The sequence below is a fragment of the Centruroides vittatus genome, unplaced genomic scaffold (assembly GCF_030686945.1).
Source record: "Centruroides vittatus isolate TY-2023 unplaced genomic scaffold, ASM3068694v2 contig_361, whole genome shotgun sequence".
NCBI classification, from domain to species: domain Eukaryota; kingdom Metazoa; phylum Arthropoda; class Arachnida; order Scorpiones; family Buthidae; genus Centruroides; species Centruroides vittatus.
The window spans coordinates 2,497,388-2,520,139 of NW_027122185.1; the positions used below are offsets into that span (position 1 = coordinate 2,497,388).

Genomic DNA, 22,752 nt, shown 5'->3' on the forward strand with positions numbered 1-22,752 from the left:
GTAAAGATAATATAATTATAATTAAATATAGCTTTGTAAAGAAACAAACATAAAAATAACAAAATCTTAGAACAGTCCACTTAGTCAAATAGCTCCCTACCAGTGGCTAATGAATGGAATCATTGGAAGCATTATACGATATTTTGATATGTATCATTCATGAGTTAAACTGCGAGAGGTTAATGCTCTGTAAAGAGCATGCACGAATGTGTGTAATCTGGCTGCTTTACATGATTCAGATATTTTCTCTGTAGAAGCTGTCCCATATTCAACAATACAGTGCTTTAATTGGGAATATGCATATATGAATTTATATTAGAGTATACAATAGCAATCTTATCATTGTTTTTCACACATATAGAAATTTGTAATAAAATACATAATGCAGTTATAATAAAATATTAATTTTAATTAATTCAAAGTACATTAGAATATGAAAATAATTGCACAATATGTATTTATATTTTAGAAAATACAAGGGAAGTGGTGCCTCCACAGCTTCCATGGACTTTTTCCACTAGTTTTTTCCTATCTGAACCAAAAATACTAAACTTGATTTTGTCAAAAAATAAAACATTTTCCCAGAAGTTAGCTGTTTTGTTGATATATGTTTTGGCTATGATCCCTGATGTAAAAGTGACATCTAGATACATGCCTAATACATGCCTCCTGCCTTGCATTTATTATAGCTTCCTGGGATGTCCAGCTCCTGCTTTATTTTCTATGCTATCACATTCTGTTTTCTTTAACATTTTAACATTTCTCCAATAACTTAAATTGTAATCCAGTTGGACCATAATCCTCTCTCATACTGACAGAAAATTCAGTCACAATGACAACTGAAACTAGCCAAATTCCTGCTCCAACAGTTGTAGGACGCATCTCTTAAATAGTATGGGCATATAGGCATATTATGTGCTGGTAATCTGCATATTGTAATATATTTAACTGTTGTAAAAATAGCTCTGTGTGCAAATACTTTTTTGGCATGAGGAAAATGCTATTTTACTTTTACAGATATATTTCCTCAGATAAAGTCAAAAATAAAACATGTATGTGGATATTAATTATAAAAGTAATTCAATGGTTAAATTTATTTTGTTATAGCTGCTTTGCAAGTTTACTTATGCAAAATAATGCCTGTGTGCAAATACTTTTTGCTCACTCTCATGAATTTAATATTTCAATATGGAAGCTTTAAAAATGGATTTAAACAATTTAAAATTTAATTAATTTAATAAGTGTTTTATTTTGTTAAAATTATGATATGTAAACTTTATGAAAAATAAATTTTTTATGAAAATGAATAAAATAATGAAAAAATATAACAAAAAACACAAAAAACAAAAATATTAAAAATATGAAGTTGGCAATATTACCACAAATAAACTAGAATACATTTTTATATTTCAAGACAATACATACTTTGCATTATTACTTTTATCATCCAATTCTGGGCAGATTATAAAGTTCTGAAAAAATTGTAATAGTAAATAAAAACAATAATCAGAAGTAAATTTATCATATATTTTAAAAACACTATAAATAGGAAAATTTATAAAATAAATACGAGGGTCATTCTAAAAGAAAAGAACGTTTTGATCTGACGAGCTGCGCAGTTCTCTCATCACCCCCTCACTGTTGCGTCATGGACCTTTCCATTTTTTCGCACCAATTTGACACTAACAGCTAGCTGCAATGATCATTTACTGTTTATAGTGTGACTTTGAAATGTGTGACAAAATTAAAGATTCCGCTAAGTGTGAGGTTCGTAGCGTAATACGCTTTTTGAATGCGAAAAAAGACCGCCCTATCAAAATTTACAGACAGATGACCGAGGTTTTCTGTCCGTAAATTTTCACCGGCTACGCCGCACCATTCAAAGCAAATGGTGGGGATTGTTGTCCAGAGACATTGTGCTTCTTCAAGATAACGAATGTCTGCATGCTGTTGCATTGACGAAAAACTTGTTTCAGCAGTTTAAGTGGGAAGTTTTCTCCTTATAGCCTGGACTTGGCTCTGAGTAATTACCTCTTTTTTCCAAAATTAAAGGATTTTTTGGCCGGGAATCACTATGGATGTGGCAACGAACTGAAAGAGGCCGTTAATGACTGGTTCAAGAACTTGGTGGTAACTGAGTGTGCAGAAGGCATAGAAAAGCTGGTGATACGCTAAGACAAATGTTTAAATTTGTATGGTGACTATGTAGAAAAATAGCTAAGTTATCATATGTGTTGTAAAATAAGTATTGTTTCATTATCTTAAATAAAAATATCTAGAGAAACAAACGTTCTTTACTTTTAGAATGACCCTCGTAGTTATTATAAAATACTTTAAAATTTTCCAAGTGCTACAGCATTTTAAGAGACGTTTTATGAATTGATGTTGCGTGATATTGAAGTGATGTTGCCCAATATGAAAATTAAGTACAGTATTAATTATTTTATTTATCTAGTAAGAAAACACAGTGAAACATACTGACATAAATAATTTTTAGAAAATTACAAATGTACAATAAACAGGGTAATAAAACAATAAAATCAATCTGTTTTAAGTAACAAAGTGATGTCAAAAGCAATTTACAAATGCTATCTAACAATATTTATTTAAAAACAAAACATTTTCTGTATTTTCATATACAGTACCTACTGTGGGGTTCGGGCCGTCAAGATGTTTTCTTACGTACATTTTTGATAGGGTCCTGCCACCAGGTGTGTTTTATCGGACACACCACCGATTGGGATAAAGTAAATGACTAAGGCGCGAGGGTAAGAGTCACTCTGGAGTCCAGGAATGAGCCTCTCAGGAGGGAGAATACAGAGTCAGATATAAATAATTAAAAGGAATTTATTATCAAAAAAAAACTGAAAGTTCAGAACAGAGTTATCAAATCCTATCTTTGGAAATCCGCCTATCTTTAACTATACAACGAGGGGGGTACCTAACGGGGGGTATTCGAACTACGCGACTCATAACATACCATTTAAACAAGATGTCTTCTTTTTCGTCTATTTCGACAGTTGGTCAATCTCTTGATCCTGTTTCTCTCTTGCTCTTTCTTGCTTGTACTGTTCTGCTACTGCCTGGATGGGACTGAACTTTTGGGCTGCTTAAGTCCTGTGTCGGTTTGACCGTCTTTGGTCTATTTTCTCTGTTTTGTTGTCCTGGGTCTGCTCTCACTTATACTCTGTCTTGAGCACGAAAACTATACTGGTGAGAATCTCTGTCTCTCTGACAATGAAGGTGATACTCCCGTGTTGAGTATGGGAATTATACTGCTTCTTGAGTATGGGAATTACACACTCTCTCTCTCTGAATTTTGTCGGGCTGGAGTTCTCCTTTTAAATATTTTCAGCATGGAAAAAAATTGTCATCAGTGATGATTCATTTCTGGTGTCATCATCAGGTGACGATATATTTGCGGTTTTGTCATTGCATGATTGTCTTCTGAGATGATTGTCTTCTGTTGTTTTTCTTTGGTAATGACATTTAGTCCTTGCAGAGTCATCATTGAGTCGATGTGACTCATCTTGTTTTTGGGGCAGTCCTCATCATTACTCATTGATTGCTTCTCATTCTTCCCTTGGCATGTTGTGAGATTTGGATAATAAACTTTTTATTCTAATCGTTTTAAATATTAAAATTTAGAAAAGGGGAGTCCCTAGATTGGTAAAATAGGCGAATTTCCTCTTACAACTTCGGTTGTTGTTTGAAATACAATCAAAATTCACATGAATATAAAAAAAAGGTAAAAATAAATGATTACGTGAGTATTATTATATTACAAATGTTGACATGGATAATTTTGAAACAGAATAATTTTAAAAAGAAATATTAAATAGAATAATTTGAAATAGAATAATATATTACAAATGTTAACATTGAGGTATTTCTGGAGGGAGGAAATGGTGGTCCTCACACTACTTACTCTGGCAACAAAGTTATTGTTTAACCTAAATGTGCCTATAATTATATCTTTGTTTGCTAAAGAATGAAAAGATGATATCTCATGCAAACATCAATAGCATAGAAATGTATTCTGCAGAAGAATCATTACACGACACTATTACAAAAATTACATATTGTGGAAGCATCCTTCTAAATAACAACTAAGAGTTCATCATCAATTTTGGAAGTTGCAAATGCAATAGAAAAAAATATTAAGCACTCTGATATTTTCAAATGTAATATGGTATGATTCTCCTCCAAATTAGTTCATAATGGAGAAGTGATTTTAAACATTAATCAAGTTGGTTTTTTCAGTGACATGTAAATCTTTTTGGAAAAATCTGAATTTAATCAATGTGCACACTGCAGAGATGTTTGTTTCACAAGCTTCTATAACAATTGTCATCCACAAAACTGTGCTACCGGAAAGCAAACAGATTGAATAATGTTAATAAAAATGTCTTTTTTATTAACAAAATTGGCTTTGGATAATGATAATCTTTATATTTTATTGTCTTCCCAGATAAATTATAAATAAATGCTAGTATGATGTATAGTCATGTGTACATGAATATTCAAAAATAAATATAATAAATTAAAAAATTCCAAGAATAAAATAAAAATTATAGTTTTAGGGAAAAAAAAGTAAATTGATACCAATGAGATTTAAAACACCAACCTCATCATTATGAAACTCGCACACCCCCACCTAGCCATCAGTTGCTCTATAAATGTTGAAAATTCTAATAGTTTTAAATGATTTGCAATTTTCAACCCTCAATTTTCTTGTTTAATTCTGAGTATTGCACCTTACTGCTTGACACGTCAGTCGTTGGGGATGAACTATATTCTCAACAAGTTTGATCAAACTCAGTGACCCCAACATCATGCCATCCCATTGTAACCAAAATAAATAAATAAAATTTGTTTATTTTTTAGTATTGCTGAATAAAGTTATTAATTTTTTACTTTCCTTAGGTAACTTTATATTTTTAGTTACTCAAATTACAAATTTCATTCCATTTTTTACATTTATTTATTTATTAATATTCAAGAAATGTTAAAATAAAATTTTACTTAAAATGATACTTACTTCTTGTATATCCACAGTACAATTTGAGTTGCTAATATTTTGCTTAACAGGTGCAGGATAAGTAGATTTTATTTCACTCTCAAGTAATTCAACAGTATTTTTGTTATTTTCTTCATCTACAGAATTAAAAAATTTCTATTAAATAAATACATTCTGTGAGAAGAGAGAAAATAAGATCTACTCATAATTGATCTGTATTTATTTTTATTATACAAAAGATGTTAAAATTTTCAAACAAACACAAGTATACTTATTTCATCACTTTTAAAACAATAAAATACTGCATTTAAAAAATTTAAAATGCCATAATTCTGATTTTAACAACCAGTGAGCTAAAATCAAATTCAATTGCTAATATAATTATTTTATATGAAACAATATCACAATAATTAATCATAGTTTGTTACTAAAATTATTAAAATAAGTTTTATAATTCAAAATAATTCATTCTATTTAAAATTAAAATTTGGACATTGATAACCAAGATAGATGTCCAATTAGATAGGAAACTTGATAGAAATCTCATGAAAATGAAAAATAGAAAAATGAAGAATATAAATCACTTCTTAACAGGAGAAAGATAGAATTAATAATATAATAATTACAATAAATTGAACTTTACAAAAACACATTTCATTTTTGTAATTTGTTCAAATAATGAAGAAACAATGTCTAATCAACTATAAAAGAATCTAACAAATATATTAAACTGTTAAAACTCAAAAAGGAATTAACAAAGATAATATATTAATACATTGGGATAGCTTAAAGTTTGATTCCAATGTCTATTGTTGGCACTGAGTCATTTTATATTTGTAAAAACATACAAATCAAAATAATTAGTATGTTATATGCTTGATAAACTTATTCCAAATTGGATCATCATTAGCTTCAAAATCCAATGGTTAAAATGTAAAGAACTTTTAAATTTAACTGAAAATCAAATGTTTTAAGTAAATTTAAAATAACATGCACGTACGTATATATATAGCAGACACGGACAAATGTGGCTCTTTTTGAGATATGTGCGGCTCTTGCTGAAAGGTGAAATTTCTGTTTTTTTATTATTATTTTTACAATTTTATTATTATAATTTTGTGAAAATATGTTTATTAAAAAAATTCAATATTTGTTTTATATTATATTTATATTATATAATAAAATCCCACGTGTTACTATACTATCCACCACGGCGGTACAGAACTGTGACTCCCATGCATTTTGCAAAAACCTACATTTTGGCTCCCACTGAACTCTTGCTTGCCCACCCCTGATATATAGTAATGAACTTATAGTCTAATTCACTTTTATGTGGAGCCAAATAAACAAGTAAAATGTCTATAATTTAAAAACCTCAAAAAAAAAAATCACTTTTTAATTTAAAAAAAGTATAAAATTGTCTTATTATAATGAAAGTTCAGAAATTTATCATAGAAAAAATTTTTAAAGATACAATTTTTCCTCTAATTTTTTTAATATTAAATGAAAAAGTTAAGTGGTTTACACAAACAGAATAAAGAACATAAACTAAAGTTTAAAATTTTAAATAATACATAAAAACCATTTTTCTCTTATATCCAAGGCTATTTTTCAGCCAGAATGCACCAGTATGATATACTGGCAGATAGCATGGAAAAGAACTAATAGCTGATATGTAGAACTGGAAGTTGCTCAGTAATTTACTAGCAGTAATTTTTTTTTTTTAGAAACAAGAGCACCGCTTATATCTATAATATTGTTTGAATATAACAAAAACTGTTTTCTAAAACAAAAAATAAATAAATAAAAATAATAAAATAAATGCTAACTTATCCACAAAACATTTACAATTCATTCTATTGAATATAAATCAAATTTCTCATGTAATTCCGAAATCGAGAAATCAATCTTTGAAATTCAAAGTAGCCATTAAACTATATAGCAAAATCAGTTTTCAGAAACAACTTCTTGATTTATAAATGGTATTGGTTAATTTCATTTATAAATCAAAGAGTTGTTTCAGATATGGATATTAAAATGATTTAGGAATAATTACTGAATATTTATGTTGTCGACAATCATAACTTCGAGATTATGAATTTACATTCCTAAAGAGATAAAATTTTAATTTTTTTACCAGATCATCAAAATATAACAATATTAAATAAAAATATTAATATACTATGAAAAATAAAAACTGTTACCTAATATTAACTTAATTCTCTGCAAAACAATTAAAAATCCCTAATATAAGCAGACATCGGATAAATTAATTTTTAATTGCAATCACCAGTTAATTTCAAACTTTCCAATCAAGATTTAAACAAATTATTTTGATTTTAATAATCTTCAAACAATTTATCAAACGAGACAATACGTTAGAGTTATTTATTGTTGCAGTATACAGTATATTAGTTTCTAAATAAAAATTTAATTATTGCTTCTAAATTAATTAAAGATTATTTTAATATAAGAATGAAATAAACCTAAAAATATACAATTGTAGAAATACATGTTCCTAAATATTCTAAAAATTTCATTGGAATAAAAATAAATTCAACTTACTTCTTACAGTTGACATTAAAACATCATTTTTAAAATCCAGATCTTTGGAAATACAGTTATGAATGTTTTGCTGCCCTTTTAATTGAAATTGGGATGTTGATGAATTCTGTGCATTTTCCAATGAAGAAAGATGATTTGCTTTTGAATTATGCACATTCTGAGTTTCTAAAGAAACTTCAGAACTACTACTATCACTACTATAACCATTCTCTGAATTGAGCACTGTAGGATTTTGATGAAGATGTGTTTCTATGTACTTCATTGCTGGTGATTTATTGTCAGTCTTAATAGGTATTAATTCTTTATCATTTTTTCTATTCCATTTATCGCTATCTGTACTACCAAACTTACAGTCAACTGATTGTAATAGGGTATTACACAAAGAATTAGTTGATGTTCCATTCTTTTTTGTATTACAGGTTGCATATTTTTCTTTAAGATTATTTTTTTCAGTCTTGGTACTTTCTTCTGTTTCAATATTACTAATAGAAGAATGTTTAGGGATATAAGGTATACTATCAATAGTTGCTCTTCGATTAATTCGTACTCTATGTTTAAATGCACTATTGAAATTTTTATGTTGAACAATGGACTGACTTATTCCGTCCAGTGGATATAAAGTATCAGTATTTGTTTCTTGCAAAATCTCTCTATAAAAAAAATTGTTTTATTACTCTTTTAGTAATAAAATAATTATAGTTTTGCTTATGCAGACAGTATATAATTAAGAAACGAATAATTCCGTAATAGCTTACGTTTCCTTGGAAGATGGATTAGAAGGATAGACTTCTGAAATTGGTATTTGTGTAGAAGTAAACTTTGACCATTTGTTCATTCTGCGAAATGCAGTTCTCTTTGAAGGAATTCGACATGGCCATATTGTTTTAATCTAAAATGTTATAATAATAAGAAGAATAATAAGTAACTAGATATATATATATATATATATATATATATATTCATGTATTACTTTTTAAAATTTTTCCTAATAAAAACTGAAAATAATTATATTAAGTAATGTAGTTTTGAAGACAACAATAGATTTATGTAAAGTGTACATTAAGTTTAACATTTAAACTTAAATAATATTTTGATTTTTTATCATGTTAACTATAAAACATTCTGCAAATACATATATTATAGCAAACTGATATTCTAACATCTGATATTCTATCTTCTTATAATAAATAAGTCTGTTGAAAATCACATAATAAATGTTTTGAGATCAGATCTCATCTTGAAAGCATTTAAAACAATCTCAAAATGAGGTATTTTGTATTCTGTATTGAAAACATTTATCATACAGTTTTCAATTATTTATTGTTAGAATAGATTTTAGACTTAAATTTATTGTAGTGTCAGAAAACAAGATGCATTGAATGTTGGACTCTGGACATCTGATTGCTGAAAATAAAAAGCATCTTTTTTTCTGCATTAATAAATCTATGTAAATTATTCTATCTGTATGATTTTTCATTCCTGAATTGTATAAATGCTGGCCACCTGTATTCAACTGATAGTTTTTGTTCATCTTAATTTGTGTTTATTGTGAGTAGTGTAATATGTGTCATTCTTCTGTTATCATCATATCACAGCATTTCACATATTCTTCCTTATGCCTTGTTTTATAAATATTTTGTAAAAATAAAAATAATGATAAAAATATTTAAAAATTTTGAACAACATATAAACTTACTTCCTCTAAGACACTAGAATGATGAGGTCGTTTCTTTATGGTCAAATGTATTTCACTCGGGTGTTCCCTTGTTGCACATACCAAATTTTTCAATTGCCATCCAACCTAAAATTTAATGATTTATTTTAAAATTATATTGATTAGGCTTGTATATGGTTAAAATTAAGCAATATTCTTACCACAGTTTGGTAATTCACTTGAATAATTTCATCACCTTCTGAAATTTTTCCACATCGATATGCTGGACTCTAGAAAAATTTGAAGAATAAATTGTTATTTTTGATAAAATATGTTTATTTTAAAATAATAAAAAGCATTACTTAGAATAACATTCACTATAAATGATAACAATTTTCTGTTTTTAAATGTGAAAAAATCATTATTTCTGACTGAAGTGTTTTTTACTATATGAAAACTATGCTTTATTGAAGTTAATGCTTAAATATTCAAAACAGGTATTTTTGAGTGTTTCTGGTTTCTCTTATTCTATTAGAACTGGAAGTTTCAATCATTTTGACTTTTTCAAGCTAAAAAATTATTTTCAGAAAGTTTTAAAATAATAAAATCTATTATGAATATATTTTTAATTGAATCTCTAGGAATGTAAAATAAAATTATAATTTTAAGTATTATTTTTGTAAAATTAAGAATGTTTTGTTTAACTTATTGTGTACTTTGAAAATACTGATAAACAAACAGAAGTATTACCTGAAATTTGATAGCACCAATAATATGAATTCCAGAATAAGAAGAATGAATATGGATGCCCTACAAAAATACATAATTTCATTAATAATAAATTATTTCAAAAGTTCTTTATTACTGATTTTATTAGAATAATCTGTAAGTTTTAAATAAATTTAATCTGTATATTTTTAGTTTTATTTCATTCATTTTTAACAGTTTTATGATGAAATACTAATACACTGATAGTATGAAAATACATCCTTTCATAGCATTTGAATAGCAGGGCTCAAATAAAACCCAAAATTTAAAAATAACTAAATAAAACAAGAACTTATACTGGAATTATCTAAACAAAATAAATAACACCTTTAACTATCCAGCAATGAAAAATGTTTAACAAGTTATTGCACAAACTCATAAAAATTGAGGATGAGCTTTATGAAAGAGGCCCGGCACTTCTAAGGGAGATCAACGATAGGGTTATTAGTTTATCATGCTCGTATGAAAGAACTTTAAAACGTACATACGTTAAGCTCAAATGGATATTCCAATGCCAGAACATTAAGCTGTGCATAATAGAAGGCTTGTTTATAACAGCATGGGATAATGTTACCCCACCACAATGTATTGTAGAGGCATTAAAATTTGGCCCACTCTTTGCTCCTGCTCCTGCTGCAAAACCGGAGAGCATTATTCCTAATATTGAGCTAGTTATTAAAGATATTAACCCCACTAATCAGAAATACATATGATGGGAAACAAGATTCCGTACGGCATGTGAAAGAAAAGTTAATTTGGATGCAAGACGGTTTCAAAGCTACATTAGGGAATCACGGCAGTGGCTACAGGAGAACGATGTAGTACTTACGAGAGCAGATAAATCCAAAGGTGTGGTACTTATCAAACGGGATTCCTACAACTGGAAGCTACAAGAACACATCAGAAACATGGAATGTAGTACAGCACCTAATAACTACTTGGATTCTTTGCAGCATAGGGTAAAGAAATTCACCTTAACCCCATTGGCTCATCTCTTACGAATGCAGAATGCAACTATTCAGGCTCCAAGAGCCCCAGAATTTTTGCTTTTGGAAAAATGCACAAGCCATGCTACCAGTTATGCCCGGTTATTGAAAAATGCAATTCTCCTACTTTCTGCATTGAAAAACATCTTGTCAAGTTTATAAGCTCTAAGATGCAGGAATCTCCCTTTTCCATTAAAAGCTCGATACAATTGGTAGAGAAGCTGAGTAGCATTTCTCTTAAAGATAAAGAATATATGACTGTGATGGATTATAAGGCATTATACCCTTCAATAAAATTACTGCTGTGTTTTTGTGCATTAAGAAACTTCCTTTTTAATAACATCAAAAATGCAAGAAAATACCACAAAAACATTTTAGAGCTGGCCGACTTGGTTTTGCTATACATCATTTTTCGAGTTTGAAGGAAGGACATACCTACAAGGAAGAGGGGTGCCAATGGGTAGCCCGACGTCTGCTGTCCTATGCAAAATAGTCTTGCGGCGGCTAGAAAGCAGCATCCTACCCATTTTTCATAACGACATAATATTATACTCCAGATACGTGGATGATATTTTCATTCTGTGAAGAAATGATAACATCGCGCAATGTTTTCTAAACACAGTCAACAATAACCCATATGGTCTGACATTGGGTTTAGAGTAAGAGAGTGCTGATAATATTAACTTCCTCAGTCTATCTATCACGTGCAAAGAAGGAGAAATATGGAGAATATGGATAAATATGGATATTTATTGCAAACCTATTTATAAACCCATTATTATTCCGAGAAATTCCATCGATCCTAAGCACATTAAATATGCAGCATTTCATGCATGGATTAAATGGGCATATACCCACTGCATGAGTGTGTATGATACGTATAAAGAGTTAGATTACATTAGGAAGACAGCAATGCAGCAGGGTTACCAAATAAGAGAGGTAGACGAGCTTATTATGAAGTTTCAGAATCAGAATCGACTTCCTCCCAAAATGATCCAGGAAAGAAGAGTAGTTCTTAATTATTTCCCTTTTTTAAACAAAATAATTAAGAGAGTTGCTAACAGAGATAATCTACGAATAGTATATCGATGTAATCCAATGATCTATAGGATGCTAAGAAACAATAAGGAAAAGAAAAGTGAAATAATTTACCAGGGGCATATTCTATACCTATAAAAGATCAGCGTTTCAACTCTGACCTTGTTTACGTTAGTGCAACTACGCAGCAGTTAAAACAAAGACTCAATGAACATAAATACTCTGTGAGTAAGAACATAGATAATACAGTGCTCGCAGCTTTCGCCAAACACCAGAAAGTCAAGGTATATTGGGATCAAGTCTCAATTATTAGAACCACGAATTCCAAACAAGCAGTAAAGCATCTTGAAAAGATAGAGATACACAAGGCTCACATAAGCAAAGGATGCATTAATCATAGGGATGCAGATGGGCTATCCTATGCCTGGAAATCTTTTTATAATAATGCAGTTTAATACAATGTAATCAACATTTGTTCCCCCAGTGGCGGCTTTATTTATTTTTTACATTATTTGTAAGTTATTTATAGATAATCTGAAGGCGCAAGTTGAATGAACTGAGCAAGCACGTTTTTGGTTTCTGTTTAATTTGTATTTCATACATTCCATTTTAATGTTTTTTTTAATATTGGTTCAACTGAAGATGGCCGTTAAAAAACGGTCGAAAACGTTTTTTATCTTGTTAAACATTTTCCATTGCCGAATGGTTAAAGGTGTTATTTATTTTGTTTAAAAATAACACATGGTAAAATAAATCTCATCTCATGGATAAACAAACAGATTGCTGTACATACTAAAAACAGTTCAAGGAGTCAGATTTATTTGGGATGAAACATTTTTTGAAACAGCAACATCTCATCATCAAATCCAACTTGATCTGTAAGGACACTGAGATGTTGCTATCTCATAAAACATTTTATTCAGAATAAATTTGACTTCTTAAACTGTTTCTAGCATGTATGGAGATTCATTTGTTAAATCTCATCTGTTAATTGCAATTCTGTGAAGTGATTGAATGCAATAAAATATAAATTTGAGCAATCAAAGTATTTATCTATAGAAAAGTCAAATGACTACCAGATTATATCCAGCTATATTACTACTACTATTAATAATTAAATGCTAAATGATGCTTGTCTACCTCTAGTACCAAACTAGAGATAGGCATTAGATTCCATCTCTTGCCAAATAATTATAATTAAATTAATATTTTAATAATTAATTTAGAAAATTCTTTTCTTCCACAGTTAATATAATTTTGTTATGTAAACTCTCTCTCATTAGGATAGATTTAGTAGGTTAGGATTTGTAGTTCTCCTGTAGGAGCTGCATTGCCAGTTACTTTCAAGAGAAATTGTCATATGTTTCACAATTTTAATAATGTTTGAATCTAAACAGCAGGTTTATTTAGCAATAGCAATAAAAAATTTTATAATAGTTAAGCATGAAACATACAGAAGTTTATCTTCAGCTTGAACAACTGAAATGAATAAAGGAATGGAAAAGAAAGTAAAGAAAAAAAGTGTTATGATCAAAGAATATGGAATAAAAAAAGTTTAAAAATGATTCAATGGGGTCAGAAATTACTTTAATTTTAAAAATATAAAATACAAGAAAAAATCTTAGCCTGTTCTTATTCATTCTAAACGAGTCAACTATTTTAATGTAATCAACTGCATATTCATAACAGCTAAAACTGAATCACAAGTTCAAGTAGATTTGCTGTCTTGATTAAAAAGTAAATTTAAATTTTAAAAACTAAATTGGTATTATGAAGTCATTCTGTACAAAAAAAAACATTTTTTATTATATTAGCAAGCTTTTAATTCTCTAAGCATAACATGTATTAAGCTATCTTTTCATTATGATTCTGCTGAGAAATCACAGTTTAAATAAATAATTATAGACAAATCAGATGAAAACAAGGAGAAAAAGCTAAGAATTTAATATCTTTGATATCACATTACTTAAATTTCTAACCAGTACTGATGTCAGTTGCATATTTGATACTCGTGAATTGATGTGATTTTCATCAACAATAAAAAAATGTTAATTCTACAGAATTTCTTGGATAGAATGTCATCAGATAACAATAATAATATAAACTAGAGTATAATATTTTATCATTACATTATAATAAATTATTAGACATATATTAAATTACATAGTTACATATAAAAATATGCATGCAAATTTTACATTTATTTATATTTTATTTAGTACAATGTTCATGCTCTTTGTACACAGTAAATATAAATAAATGAATTAATAATACATAAATAAAAGAGACTATAAAGTCTCTTCTACAAAATTACATTAATAAAGTTTTATATTAAAAATATTTCTATTGTAAATAATTTTCTAAACAAATTTATATAAGATGATTATTTGTTAAAAAATTAGTAATCCTATAGAAATTTTAGGTTGTATTTTATCATCGTTATATTCACATATTTTAAATATGTGATATAAAATAGAAAAAAATTAATAACAATAAGATTTAAAAAAATTAGAACTTAATACTTTATTTCTTTTCACACGTTTTGTAATCAAATTAAATTCATTTATTCAAAAGTTCAATTTACAATTTTAATATTAATGAAACAGATTAAAATCAATTGATCTTATAACACAAAAAAAATATTTCTGAAAAAATTTTTTTAAAATATTATATCATATTTTATTTTAAAATATAGTAATAGTAAACATTTGATAATATTAAACTATTTATTTATATTATTTTTATTTAAAAAAATTCAAATATCACTAGAAATACTCACTAAATCTTCATCAGCTCTTTTTTTCACAGTAGCAACATTTAATGATGCAGGTTGAATAATTAAAGAATCATTAAATTTCTGTACAATAGTATCACATTGTTCAGCAATATTGTAACACTAAAAATATAAATTTGAATAAATAAATAAGAATATAAAACTAAAATTTACATATACATATACATTTTACAGCTAAAGCCCACGAATTAAATAAAGCTAGGATTAGTCTCTCCAAACAAACTGCCAAATTATTATTGGACAATTATAAAGCTAATTAATAATTAGATATAAAATCAGACTAGAAGCAAGGAATTATGCCTATAATAGCCCAATAATAATTTGGTAATTTGAAGACTTTAATGTATCAAGTTGATTGTTGTTTATATAAAAGCTAGGATTAACCAGGTTTGTCCATCTGTTTTTAAATGATGTCAACTTTATTTGCATGTGACTTGGATGAAGTGTGTTTTATATGGATAAAATTGAGAATTAATAGATTGTTACTTGCTTTAACCAAAAGATTTGGATAAAGTTAGTATTAACCAGTTAATCCTAGCTTTATTCACTTTATGGGCTTTAACTGTATATTATATATATTTCTCTTGTTGATCTTTAATAGTCTTCCTCAGTCTTTAAACAGAGTACAGATGTATTCTTATGTGCTATTTGAAAAAATAAAAAATTTGAGTCTGTATTTATATTGAGGAAGCTTTAACTTTACAAAAGATAAAATGTATACTTTATTACTATATTGTTGAAGTTCTACATGATTATAAAAACACAAAAGAAAATTAAGATATTTTTGATATCATATTTATTAGCTAGAATAGCATTAATAATAATAATAATATAAAATACAATGAACAAAAAGACTAACAATAATAAAATTTTTATCTCTAATGTAATATTTTATAAACCCTAAGGTATATTTTATAAAAATAATATTTTAAAAATCATATAATTATAACATACACTGTTTTGAATTATTTCAGTTGGTTTTTCTGCAAACTGATCTCTTTGTGCAGTAGATGCAAGTTCAATGCTATACCTGAGAATTGACTTTCGAACAGCTTTGTACTGATCTTGTCCCTCAAATGGATATCTGTAATTTAATAATCATGATATATTTTATGAACAGAAATTTTAAAAATTATATTGAAGAAATTAATCACTGCAAAGTCAATAAAGAATTTATAAGAATAAAGATAATTAATAAATTTAAAATTTAAATTTAAATAATAAAATGAAATAATTTATAAAAACATTAAAAAAATAAATACTTCTATTGATATTAAATAAAATTTACTTATTTGAATAAATAACTTAATTACAATTTTGTTTACTTTTTAAATGTGTTATAAATCATTCCATTTAACTTTTATATAATATGATCAAACAGAACAACCAAGTAAAACAATTTATTTCAGTTTCTTTTAAATATTATCATATTATCATATCATATAATATAATCATTTTCATTAATATTATATGATAATATATCATATAATATTATCATTTTCATATAATTTATATATATATATGTTAGGATTTTGAATTTTGGGTCTGTCAATTCCAGGAGACTACACTTGGCACACAAAGTTGTATATAAAACCCGTATGTAATCTCAAATATTGGCAAATTTTCTATCTTTTCTGTATTATCTCTTTATGGATTTTATGATAAATGAAAATATGTAGTTTCCTTCTGAAGAAGATTAAATCTTAAAGAATTTATTGTAACTATTGTTAACTATTAATAATAATGAAGTGCTGGTTTTTAGTGTTAATGTGAAATAATATGCAAAACACACACACACAAAACAAATAAGCTATAAATTAAAAAATACATAGTGTACACATTATATCGAATCAGCATTAACGCTGCCTCGATTAATGCTGATTCGATATAATGTGGCCTGCTCAGAGCCTAAAAAAACAATCAAAATTTACGCCGATTGAAATTATCATGTCATTTCATTGATTCATATATAATATGATTATTTACGAACATAAACCAATCAACAAAAGGCAGCAATTTATTGTAGTGCTGTACTTCCCTTAAATCTATGTTTGTTTTGTGCAATTTTGGAAAAAATATAACATCAAGGATGCCATAGGAAATATCGACTTCGCTTAGCAAGAATTAACTGATAAATGCATGAACGAAGTATGGAAGAAGTTATGGTTGGAGGTATCCAAGGATTCTCGACGAGATGAGCCTATTGCTCAGAAGGACTAAGAGATGTAGACAAGCAGGATATTGAGGAGTAACTGCAGGTTTCTGGTGAAAGCCTTACCAACAATGACCTTCAAAAACTGGCAGAACAAGGAATTCATATAGAACTGGAAAATAGATTGTGAAAACAAAGAACCCAAAGAATTTCTATACAGATTTCCTTAGTAAAAATTTGGTAACGATAACCGAAATCGTTGATAAAATTGTAATGAATGATCCAGATTTTGAAAGGAGTACAAAAGCAAAACTAGGCATTTTGGATGCAATCTTTTGCTACCGACATTTGCTTAAGGAAAGAAAAAAATGAAACTACATGACTTTATCACAAAAACCAAGATTTTCAGAAGAACAAGGCTTTTCATCACAAAAAATGAACTTTACATTTCTGTGTGCATATGTTTATGTGTTATTTAACATATATTATTATGCAAATTAATATAAAAATAATTTAAAATTATAGTAAAATTTGTTTATTTGTGGTCGCATGTTCCCCTTTCCCTATATACTCTATGTTAAAATGACCTCGTTTAACACTGTTTCGCTTAGTGCTCTGTCGTCTAGGAACATATCCCCCACATTAAGCGGGATCTTACTGTACTTTCATTTTGTTGTTAATAATTTTTATTTCTCAATTATTACAACTTATACCTAAAAATAAGAGAAGATTTACATTTCATTTAATCTTATTTAAACTAACTGAAATTTCTATCTTATTACATAATTTCACAACTTTTTTGATCATTTGATCAATGACTAAAGTTAAGAACATTTTGTATATGTTTAAATGCTCAGAAAGCAATGCAGTTGGAAGTTCCTGCTACAAGAAGTGACCAGTGTTCTCCTGTTGCACCAATGTGTACAATTCATAAAAATGTCTGCCACATACAATTCAGTTTTGGGTTTGGAAAATTTTTTTTTATTCCAGAAAATGACTGATAAATATGAAAATATAAATAAAATATAATGCTTTTTGAACTAGACATTTATTTCATATTATTATAATCAAATGAATTTTATATAGTGTTTTAATTTAAAAAATTAAATAAATAATAAAAACTATAAATAAAAAAGAATGATAATCTTTATTTTACTGTATTAAATTGTTAATAAAAATTTGAAATCAAATATGGTGTTCTAAATTTATTCTGAATTGAATTTATTTAAAAGAGATTCATTAATAGACTCTAAATATGGTTTCAATGGAAAAGTTCAAAAAGGTAATAAGAGAATAAAATGGAATTCTTTAAGACATAATATAAAATAAAACACTACAGAAAGTGGAACAGGAAATATATTCTTTAGTTACATTTATTAATGATCATATATTATAGTTCAAATATATATATACACTATTTATTTGTCTTTTTAAATATAATTCAAATAGTAACTTGTTTTCTAATAAAGTTTTCTTTTACTTATAAATATGATAATAAAGTGTGCTTATGAAAAATAACTTTTATTTTAGTTCAGATGACTTATTATGAAATACCCTTCATCAAAAATTGTTTGCATTACAATTGCAAATTTATAATAATCAAAGAAATAAAATAATTCTGATAGTAGCAATTTGTAATATTAATATTTAGTTATTTAAATAACATTACATAACTAAATTACTAATGCTAATTTTCAGTTTCTACATAATACAAATATAAACAATCAATAACCTGATTATTTGATAAATGCCAACCAAATGTTTCTACATAAAGCTATATATTTCTTCCTATTTACTCTGGCAATATTAATTTATTCATTTAATAATTTATAATATAGAAAAGAAACATTCTTTAAAACAACTGCAAAAACTTTTTTAGTAAATAGTTCATAATATATTATAGATAATTTCAAAATAAATGAATAAATTGCTAATTAACATATACACAATCATGATTAATTGAATAAACAGTTAATTAACATATAAACTATAATGGTTAATTAGGATATATTTTTCCAATATTTTAAATGAATCATATCCTCTTAGGTTAAAATGAGTGTATTGTCTGAGGACCAAATTTAGCTTTAATTATTGGAAATAAGTTATGAGCAATTCCAATTTTAAAATAAGCAATTAAGATCAATTATTTACTTTAATATTAAAAATCATTTAATAAAAAACAAGTGCATAAAATAGTTTTAATAAAATGAAAGGTCATTATATTTCTATTGAAAGTTTCCTTCTGTTATTGCTGAATTTAAATATTTTAAATTATTACATTAGTTATTTGCTTTATGTTGAAGTTTTTAAAAACTTCTATTGAAGTGAAAATTCCCTATATATAAGTATGTTTTTTGAAGAAAGGAAGAACAAGTTTTTGTTTATTTTATGGATTAGAAAGGCAATAGATATATTTTTTCTGTATTTAAAAGTTGCTACCCATGAAAAATGACAAGAAAAGAAATATAACCAGTCAGCCATTTGGTAAAATCAGTGATTTTTTACAAAACATAATGATGAGAAAAATTTCATCAAAAATGATGGGAGTAGAAATGAAAAAATTAATTTTTACTTAAAGCAATATATATTTTATCAAATTACAAAATTTCTTTTATTGCAATATTTTCATTAAGATTATGTTGTCTCCTAGTAATTTGATCTATTGTTTAAAGTTTGAAATATATAAATCTGAAGTTCTGTTGCAGTAATGTAATCCTGACTTACTCAAATTTTATTGATCTTTGAATTTGGATGTGTACCAACCGGCAAAATTGGAATATTTAACTTATCATGAAATATACTATCCACCACATTAGCCGATGAATTTTGTCCATGTTATATTCAAGATATAAGTTTATAATATATAATAATATAATATGTTTTAAATTTCAATTCACCCTATTCAAAGAAAATCAATTACTTCTGATACTATGGCTCTGCTTAAAATTAACTAAAATACTAGATGATTATAATTAAAATACTCCTATTCTAAGCTATTTATAGAATTATTTAGCAATCCAAATGCAACCAAACTTGGTATGGTGACATTTCAGGAAATGATGAAGACAGTTTTGGTACTAATTTTTTTTTACAGAACTCATCTCCATGGCATCGTTAGCACTATAAGTAACAAACATTTTATTTGTACAAGATATTAATACTCTACATGATCTCAGTAATGTATAGGATACTATTCAATGTGGTCCCCTTCTAAAAGAACAGTATGTTCAACAGCCAACTGTAATTGATCTTCTGTGATGCTTCTCATATACAGTGTAATAATGTCTTTTAAGGCTGCCAAATTTGCAACATACTCTTGATAAACCACACTTTTTAAATGCTTCCACAACCAAAAACACATGGACTAAATCCAAAGTACCACAGTGGTACAGTTTAGTAAATTTTTTTTTAATGGAAATGTCTTTTGCATGTTCTGAAAAGTCATCATACCAAATTTAGTTACATTTACACTGCTATCTATCTTCCTAGACAGCATTAAATAGGAATACTTAAATTACAATCACTCAATACATGGCAAAATGCAATACACTGTTAAAATTTATCAAATGATAACTATGAGTAAAAACAATTATTTTTCTTACGACTTTGTAAAAATATTTTTGACTTTACCAAATGACAATGTTAAAAACTAGAGAAAAATGTAATTAATGGATTGTTCTAAGAAAAGTTTGAATTCTGTGTTATATAGCTATTAAATATAACATTAGATTTTTGTTATAATTGTTTTTGTTGATAAGATCAAAATATTATTTTTTAATGCACAAAAGAATACAAAAAATTATAAATTTAACAAATATTGAATGATTGTACTTGAAGTGCTTCTATTCAATGTTGCCTCAAAAGACATTATTTTAATTAATATTAATTTAACGTAAAATTTAATAAAATTTAAAAATGCGAAATAACTCCTAAATATGGAAAAGTAGAAATTGCTTTTAATGCAGAATGAAAAAACATAAATATTTTCTTTTAATATCAAGTCTAATGTAAACAACAATGTTGACATTTCCTTGGAGATATTTTACTTTTTTGTTTCCATGACAAACATAATTTTCAAATGAGTTGCTAAAGATGAGCATTAGAGCTTGAAAGTGATAGAATTTTGGTTAATATTTGATAATTTAGTTTTTACTTTCTTTTTCCATACTCTGTTAAAGACAATTTCTACTTAAGTGAAATTTAACTTTAAGAGAAAAAAAAATTCAGATTTTATTTAAAGTGCATTATTTAAATAGGAAAAAGATTTAATTTTAAGTTAAGAAATTAAATAAAGCTTAAAAAAATACATAAAATAATCTCACCTATCCAACCAAGAAATGAGAATTTTAACAAAACCTAAAATATCAGAAACTGCAGATAATGTTTCTGTTGAAAGAAGTTCTTGTTTGGTTTTTTCTGCTAATATTGAATTCAAATGTTTCAAACTATTGCATAAACTTCTTGCTTTACATCCAAGTTTCAAAGCCAAAGACTGTAGATTTTCTGAAGTTAAATTATAGTGCTTAAGGAAAAAAAAACAATATAATTAGTGCTAAATCATAAAAAAAATTAATGTCATGAAATATCAAATTTTTAATAGTTAAGTTTTGAATGATTATTTATACATTAAAAACTTATTTTTAAATTATTACGTAATAAAAACCTAATTTAAAATTATGCTGTAACACAACAGAATAATCAGTTCAATTCCTTATGAAAAATAAATTTGTTCAGATAGAAATGTCTTAAAAATCTTACTGTGCAATGAAAAGTACATTCAAAAGAAAAAAGAAAAAAAATAATTTCATCAATTAAGACTTTCAAAATAATTCACAGAACCTGCTTACAAAAAATCTTTAAAATGTTGAATATTGCAAAAAAATGTAATCAAATTCTAGAAAAAAGTTTTTTTAAAGTTAATAAACTTTTAAAATAAAAAAAAATTGTATTTTTGATGCATTATCACCAACCAAGCTGAAAAATATCAATGATTTCTGAGAATAATATATATATATATAGACAGAAAAACTTGGAATGCAATCTACAAAGAAATAAAAAGAAAATATTTCTGCTTCCACTTGACCAATCAACTTCTTTCAAAAGCACTTAAGCTAAAACAGATTATTGTAAAGAAAATTTCTTAGAAAATATTTAAACATTTTTTACATTATACATCTACTGTAAATATATTTCGAGAAAGGAATTTTACAAGTAAAAATTATTTTTAAAAAATAGGTCTAATCTAAGATGTTTTTGATATCTGTTTACCATTGTAATTTCTTTAGCATAATTAAAAAAAATTCAAAACAAAAAATAAAAAAATTGTTAATTAGGTAATAAAAAAATGAATCATCGTCTTTGTTGACTCATTTTAATTGATCGTGAATGTACTTAACTAAACTTCGTAACAATTCATAACAATGTCAGCCCACACAAATAAAAAGAAAATAATCATACCAATTGTCTTAATAATTCCACAGCTTCCAAGATAGTTTCTTGGTGTCCAATTTTAATAACATTCAAATGAGTCAGATCATCTGACACAAGTGTTAAGAGATGACAACCATTTATATTGTTGTTTAGAAAAAACTGGACATATGGCTGAACTACATCATCTAATCCTGTATAATTAATAAACAACAAATTATTATATCTGAACAATATTAAAATTTAAATAAAATATTATATTATCAATTACTATTATAAATCTTACAATTACATATCTAAAACATTTGTCTGATTCTCAGCTTTTCCTGATTTTTCATCCTTCTTAAA

At 26.7% G+C, this 22,752-nt stretch overlaps 1 protein-coding gene across 1 annotated transcript in view; it reads right to left on the reverse strand.

The window, feature by feature from the left end:
* LOC136975024 (uncharacterized) overlaps window positions 1-22,752 on the reverse strand; it is a 49,742-nt gene that overhangs the window by 11,760 nt on the left and 15,230 nt on the right. The window contains exons 2-12 of the mRNA XM_067270015.1: window positions 22,435-22,598; window positions 21,300-21,499; window positions 15,780-15,909; window positions 14,811-14,927; window positions 9,990-10,049; window positions 9,461-9,529; window positions 9,282-9,386; window positions 8,341-8,474; window positions 7,586-8,235; window positions 5,042-5,157; window positions 1,426-1,472 (exon numbers count right to left, since the gene is read on the reverse strand). Coding sequence (XP_067126116.1) covers window positions 1,426-1,472; window positions 5,042-5,157; window positions 7,586-8,235; window positions 8,341-8,474; window positions 9,282-9,386; window positions 9,461-9,529; window positions 9,990-10,049; window positions 14,811-14,927; window positions 15,780-15,909; window positions 21,300-21,499; window positions 22,435-22,598 — 1,792 coding nt within the window. The remainder of the gene's footprint in view (window positions 1-1,425; window positions 1,473-5,041; window positions 5,158-7,585; window positions 8,236-8,340; window positions 8,475-9,281; window positions 9,387-9,460; window positions 9,530-9,989; window positions 10,050-14,810; window positions 14,928-15,779; window positions 15,910-21,299; window positions 21,500-22,434; window positions 22,599-22,752) is intronic.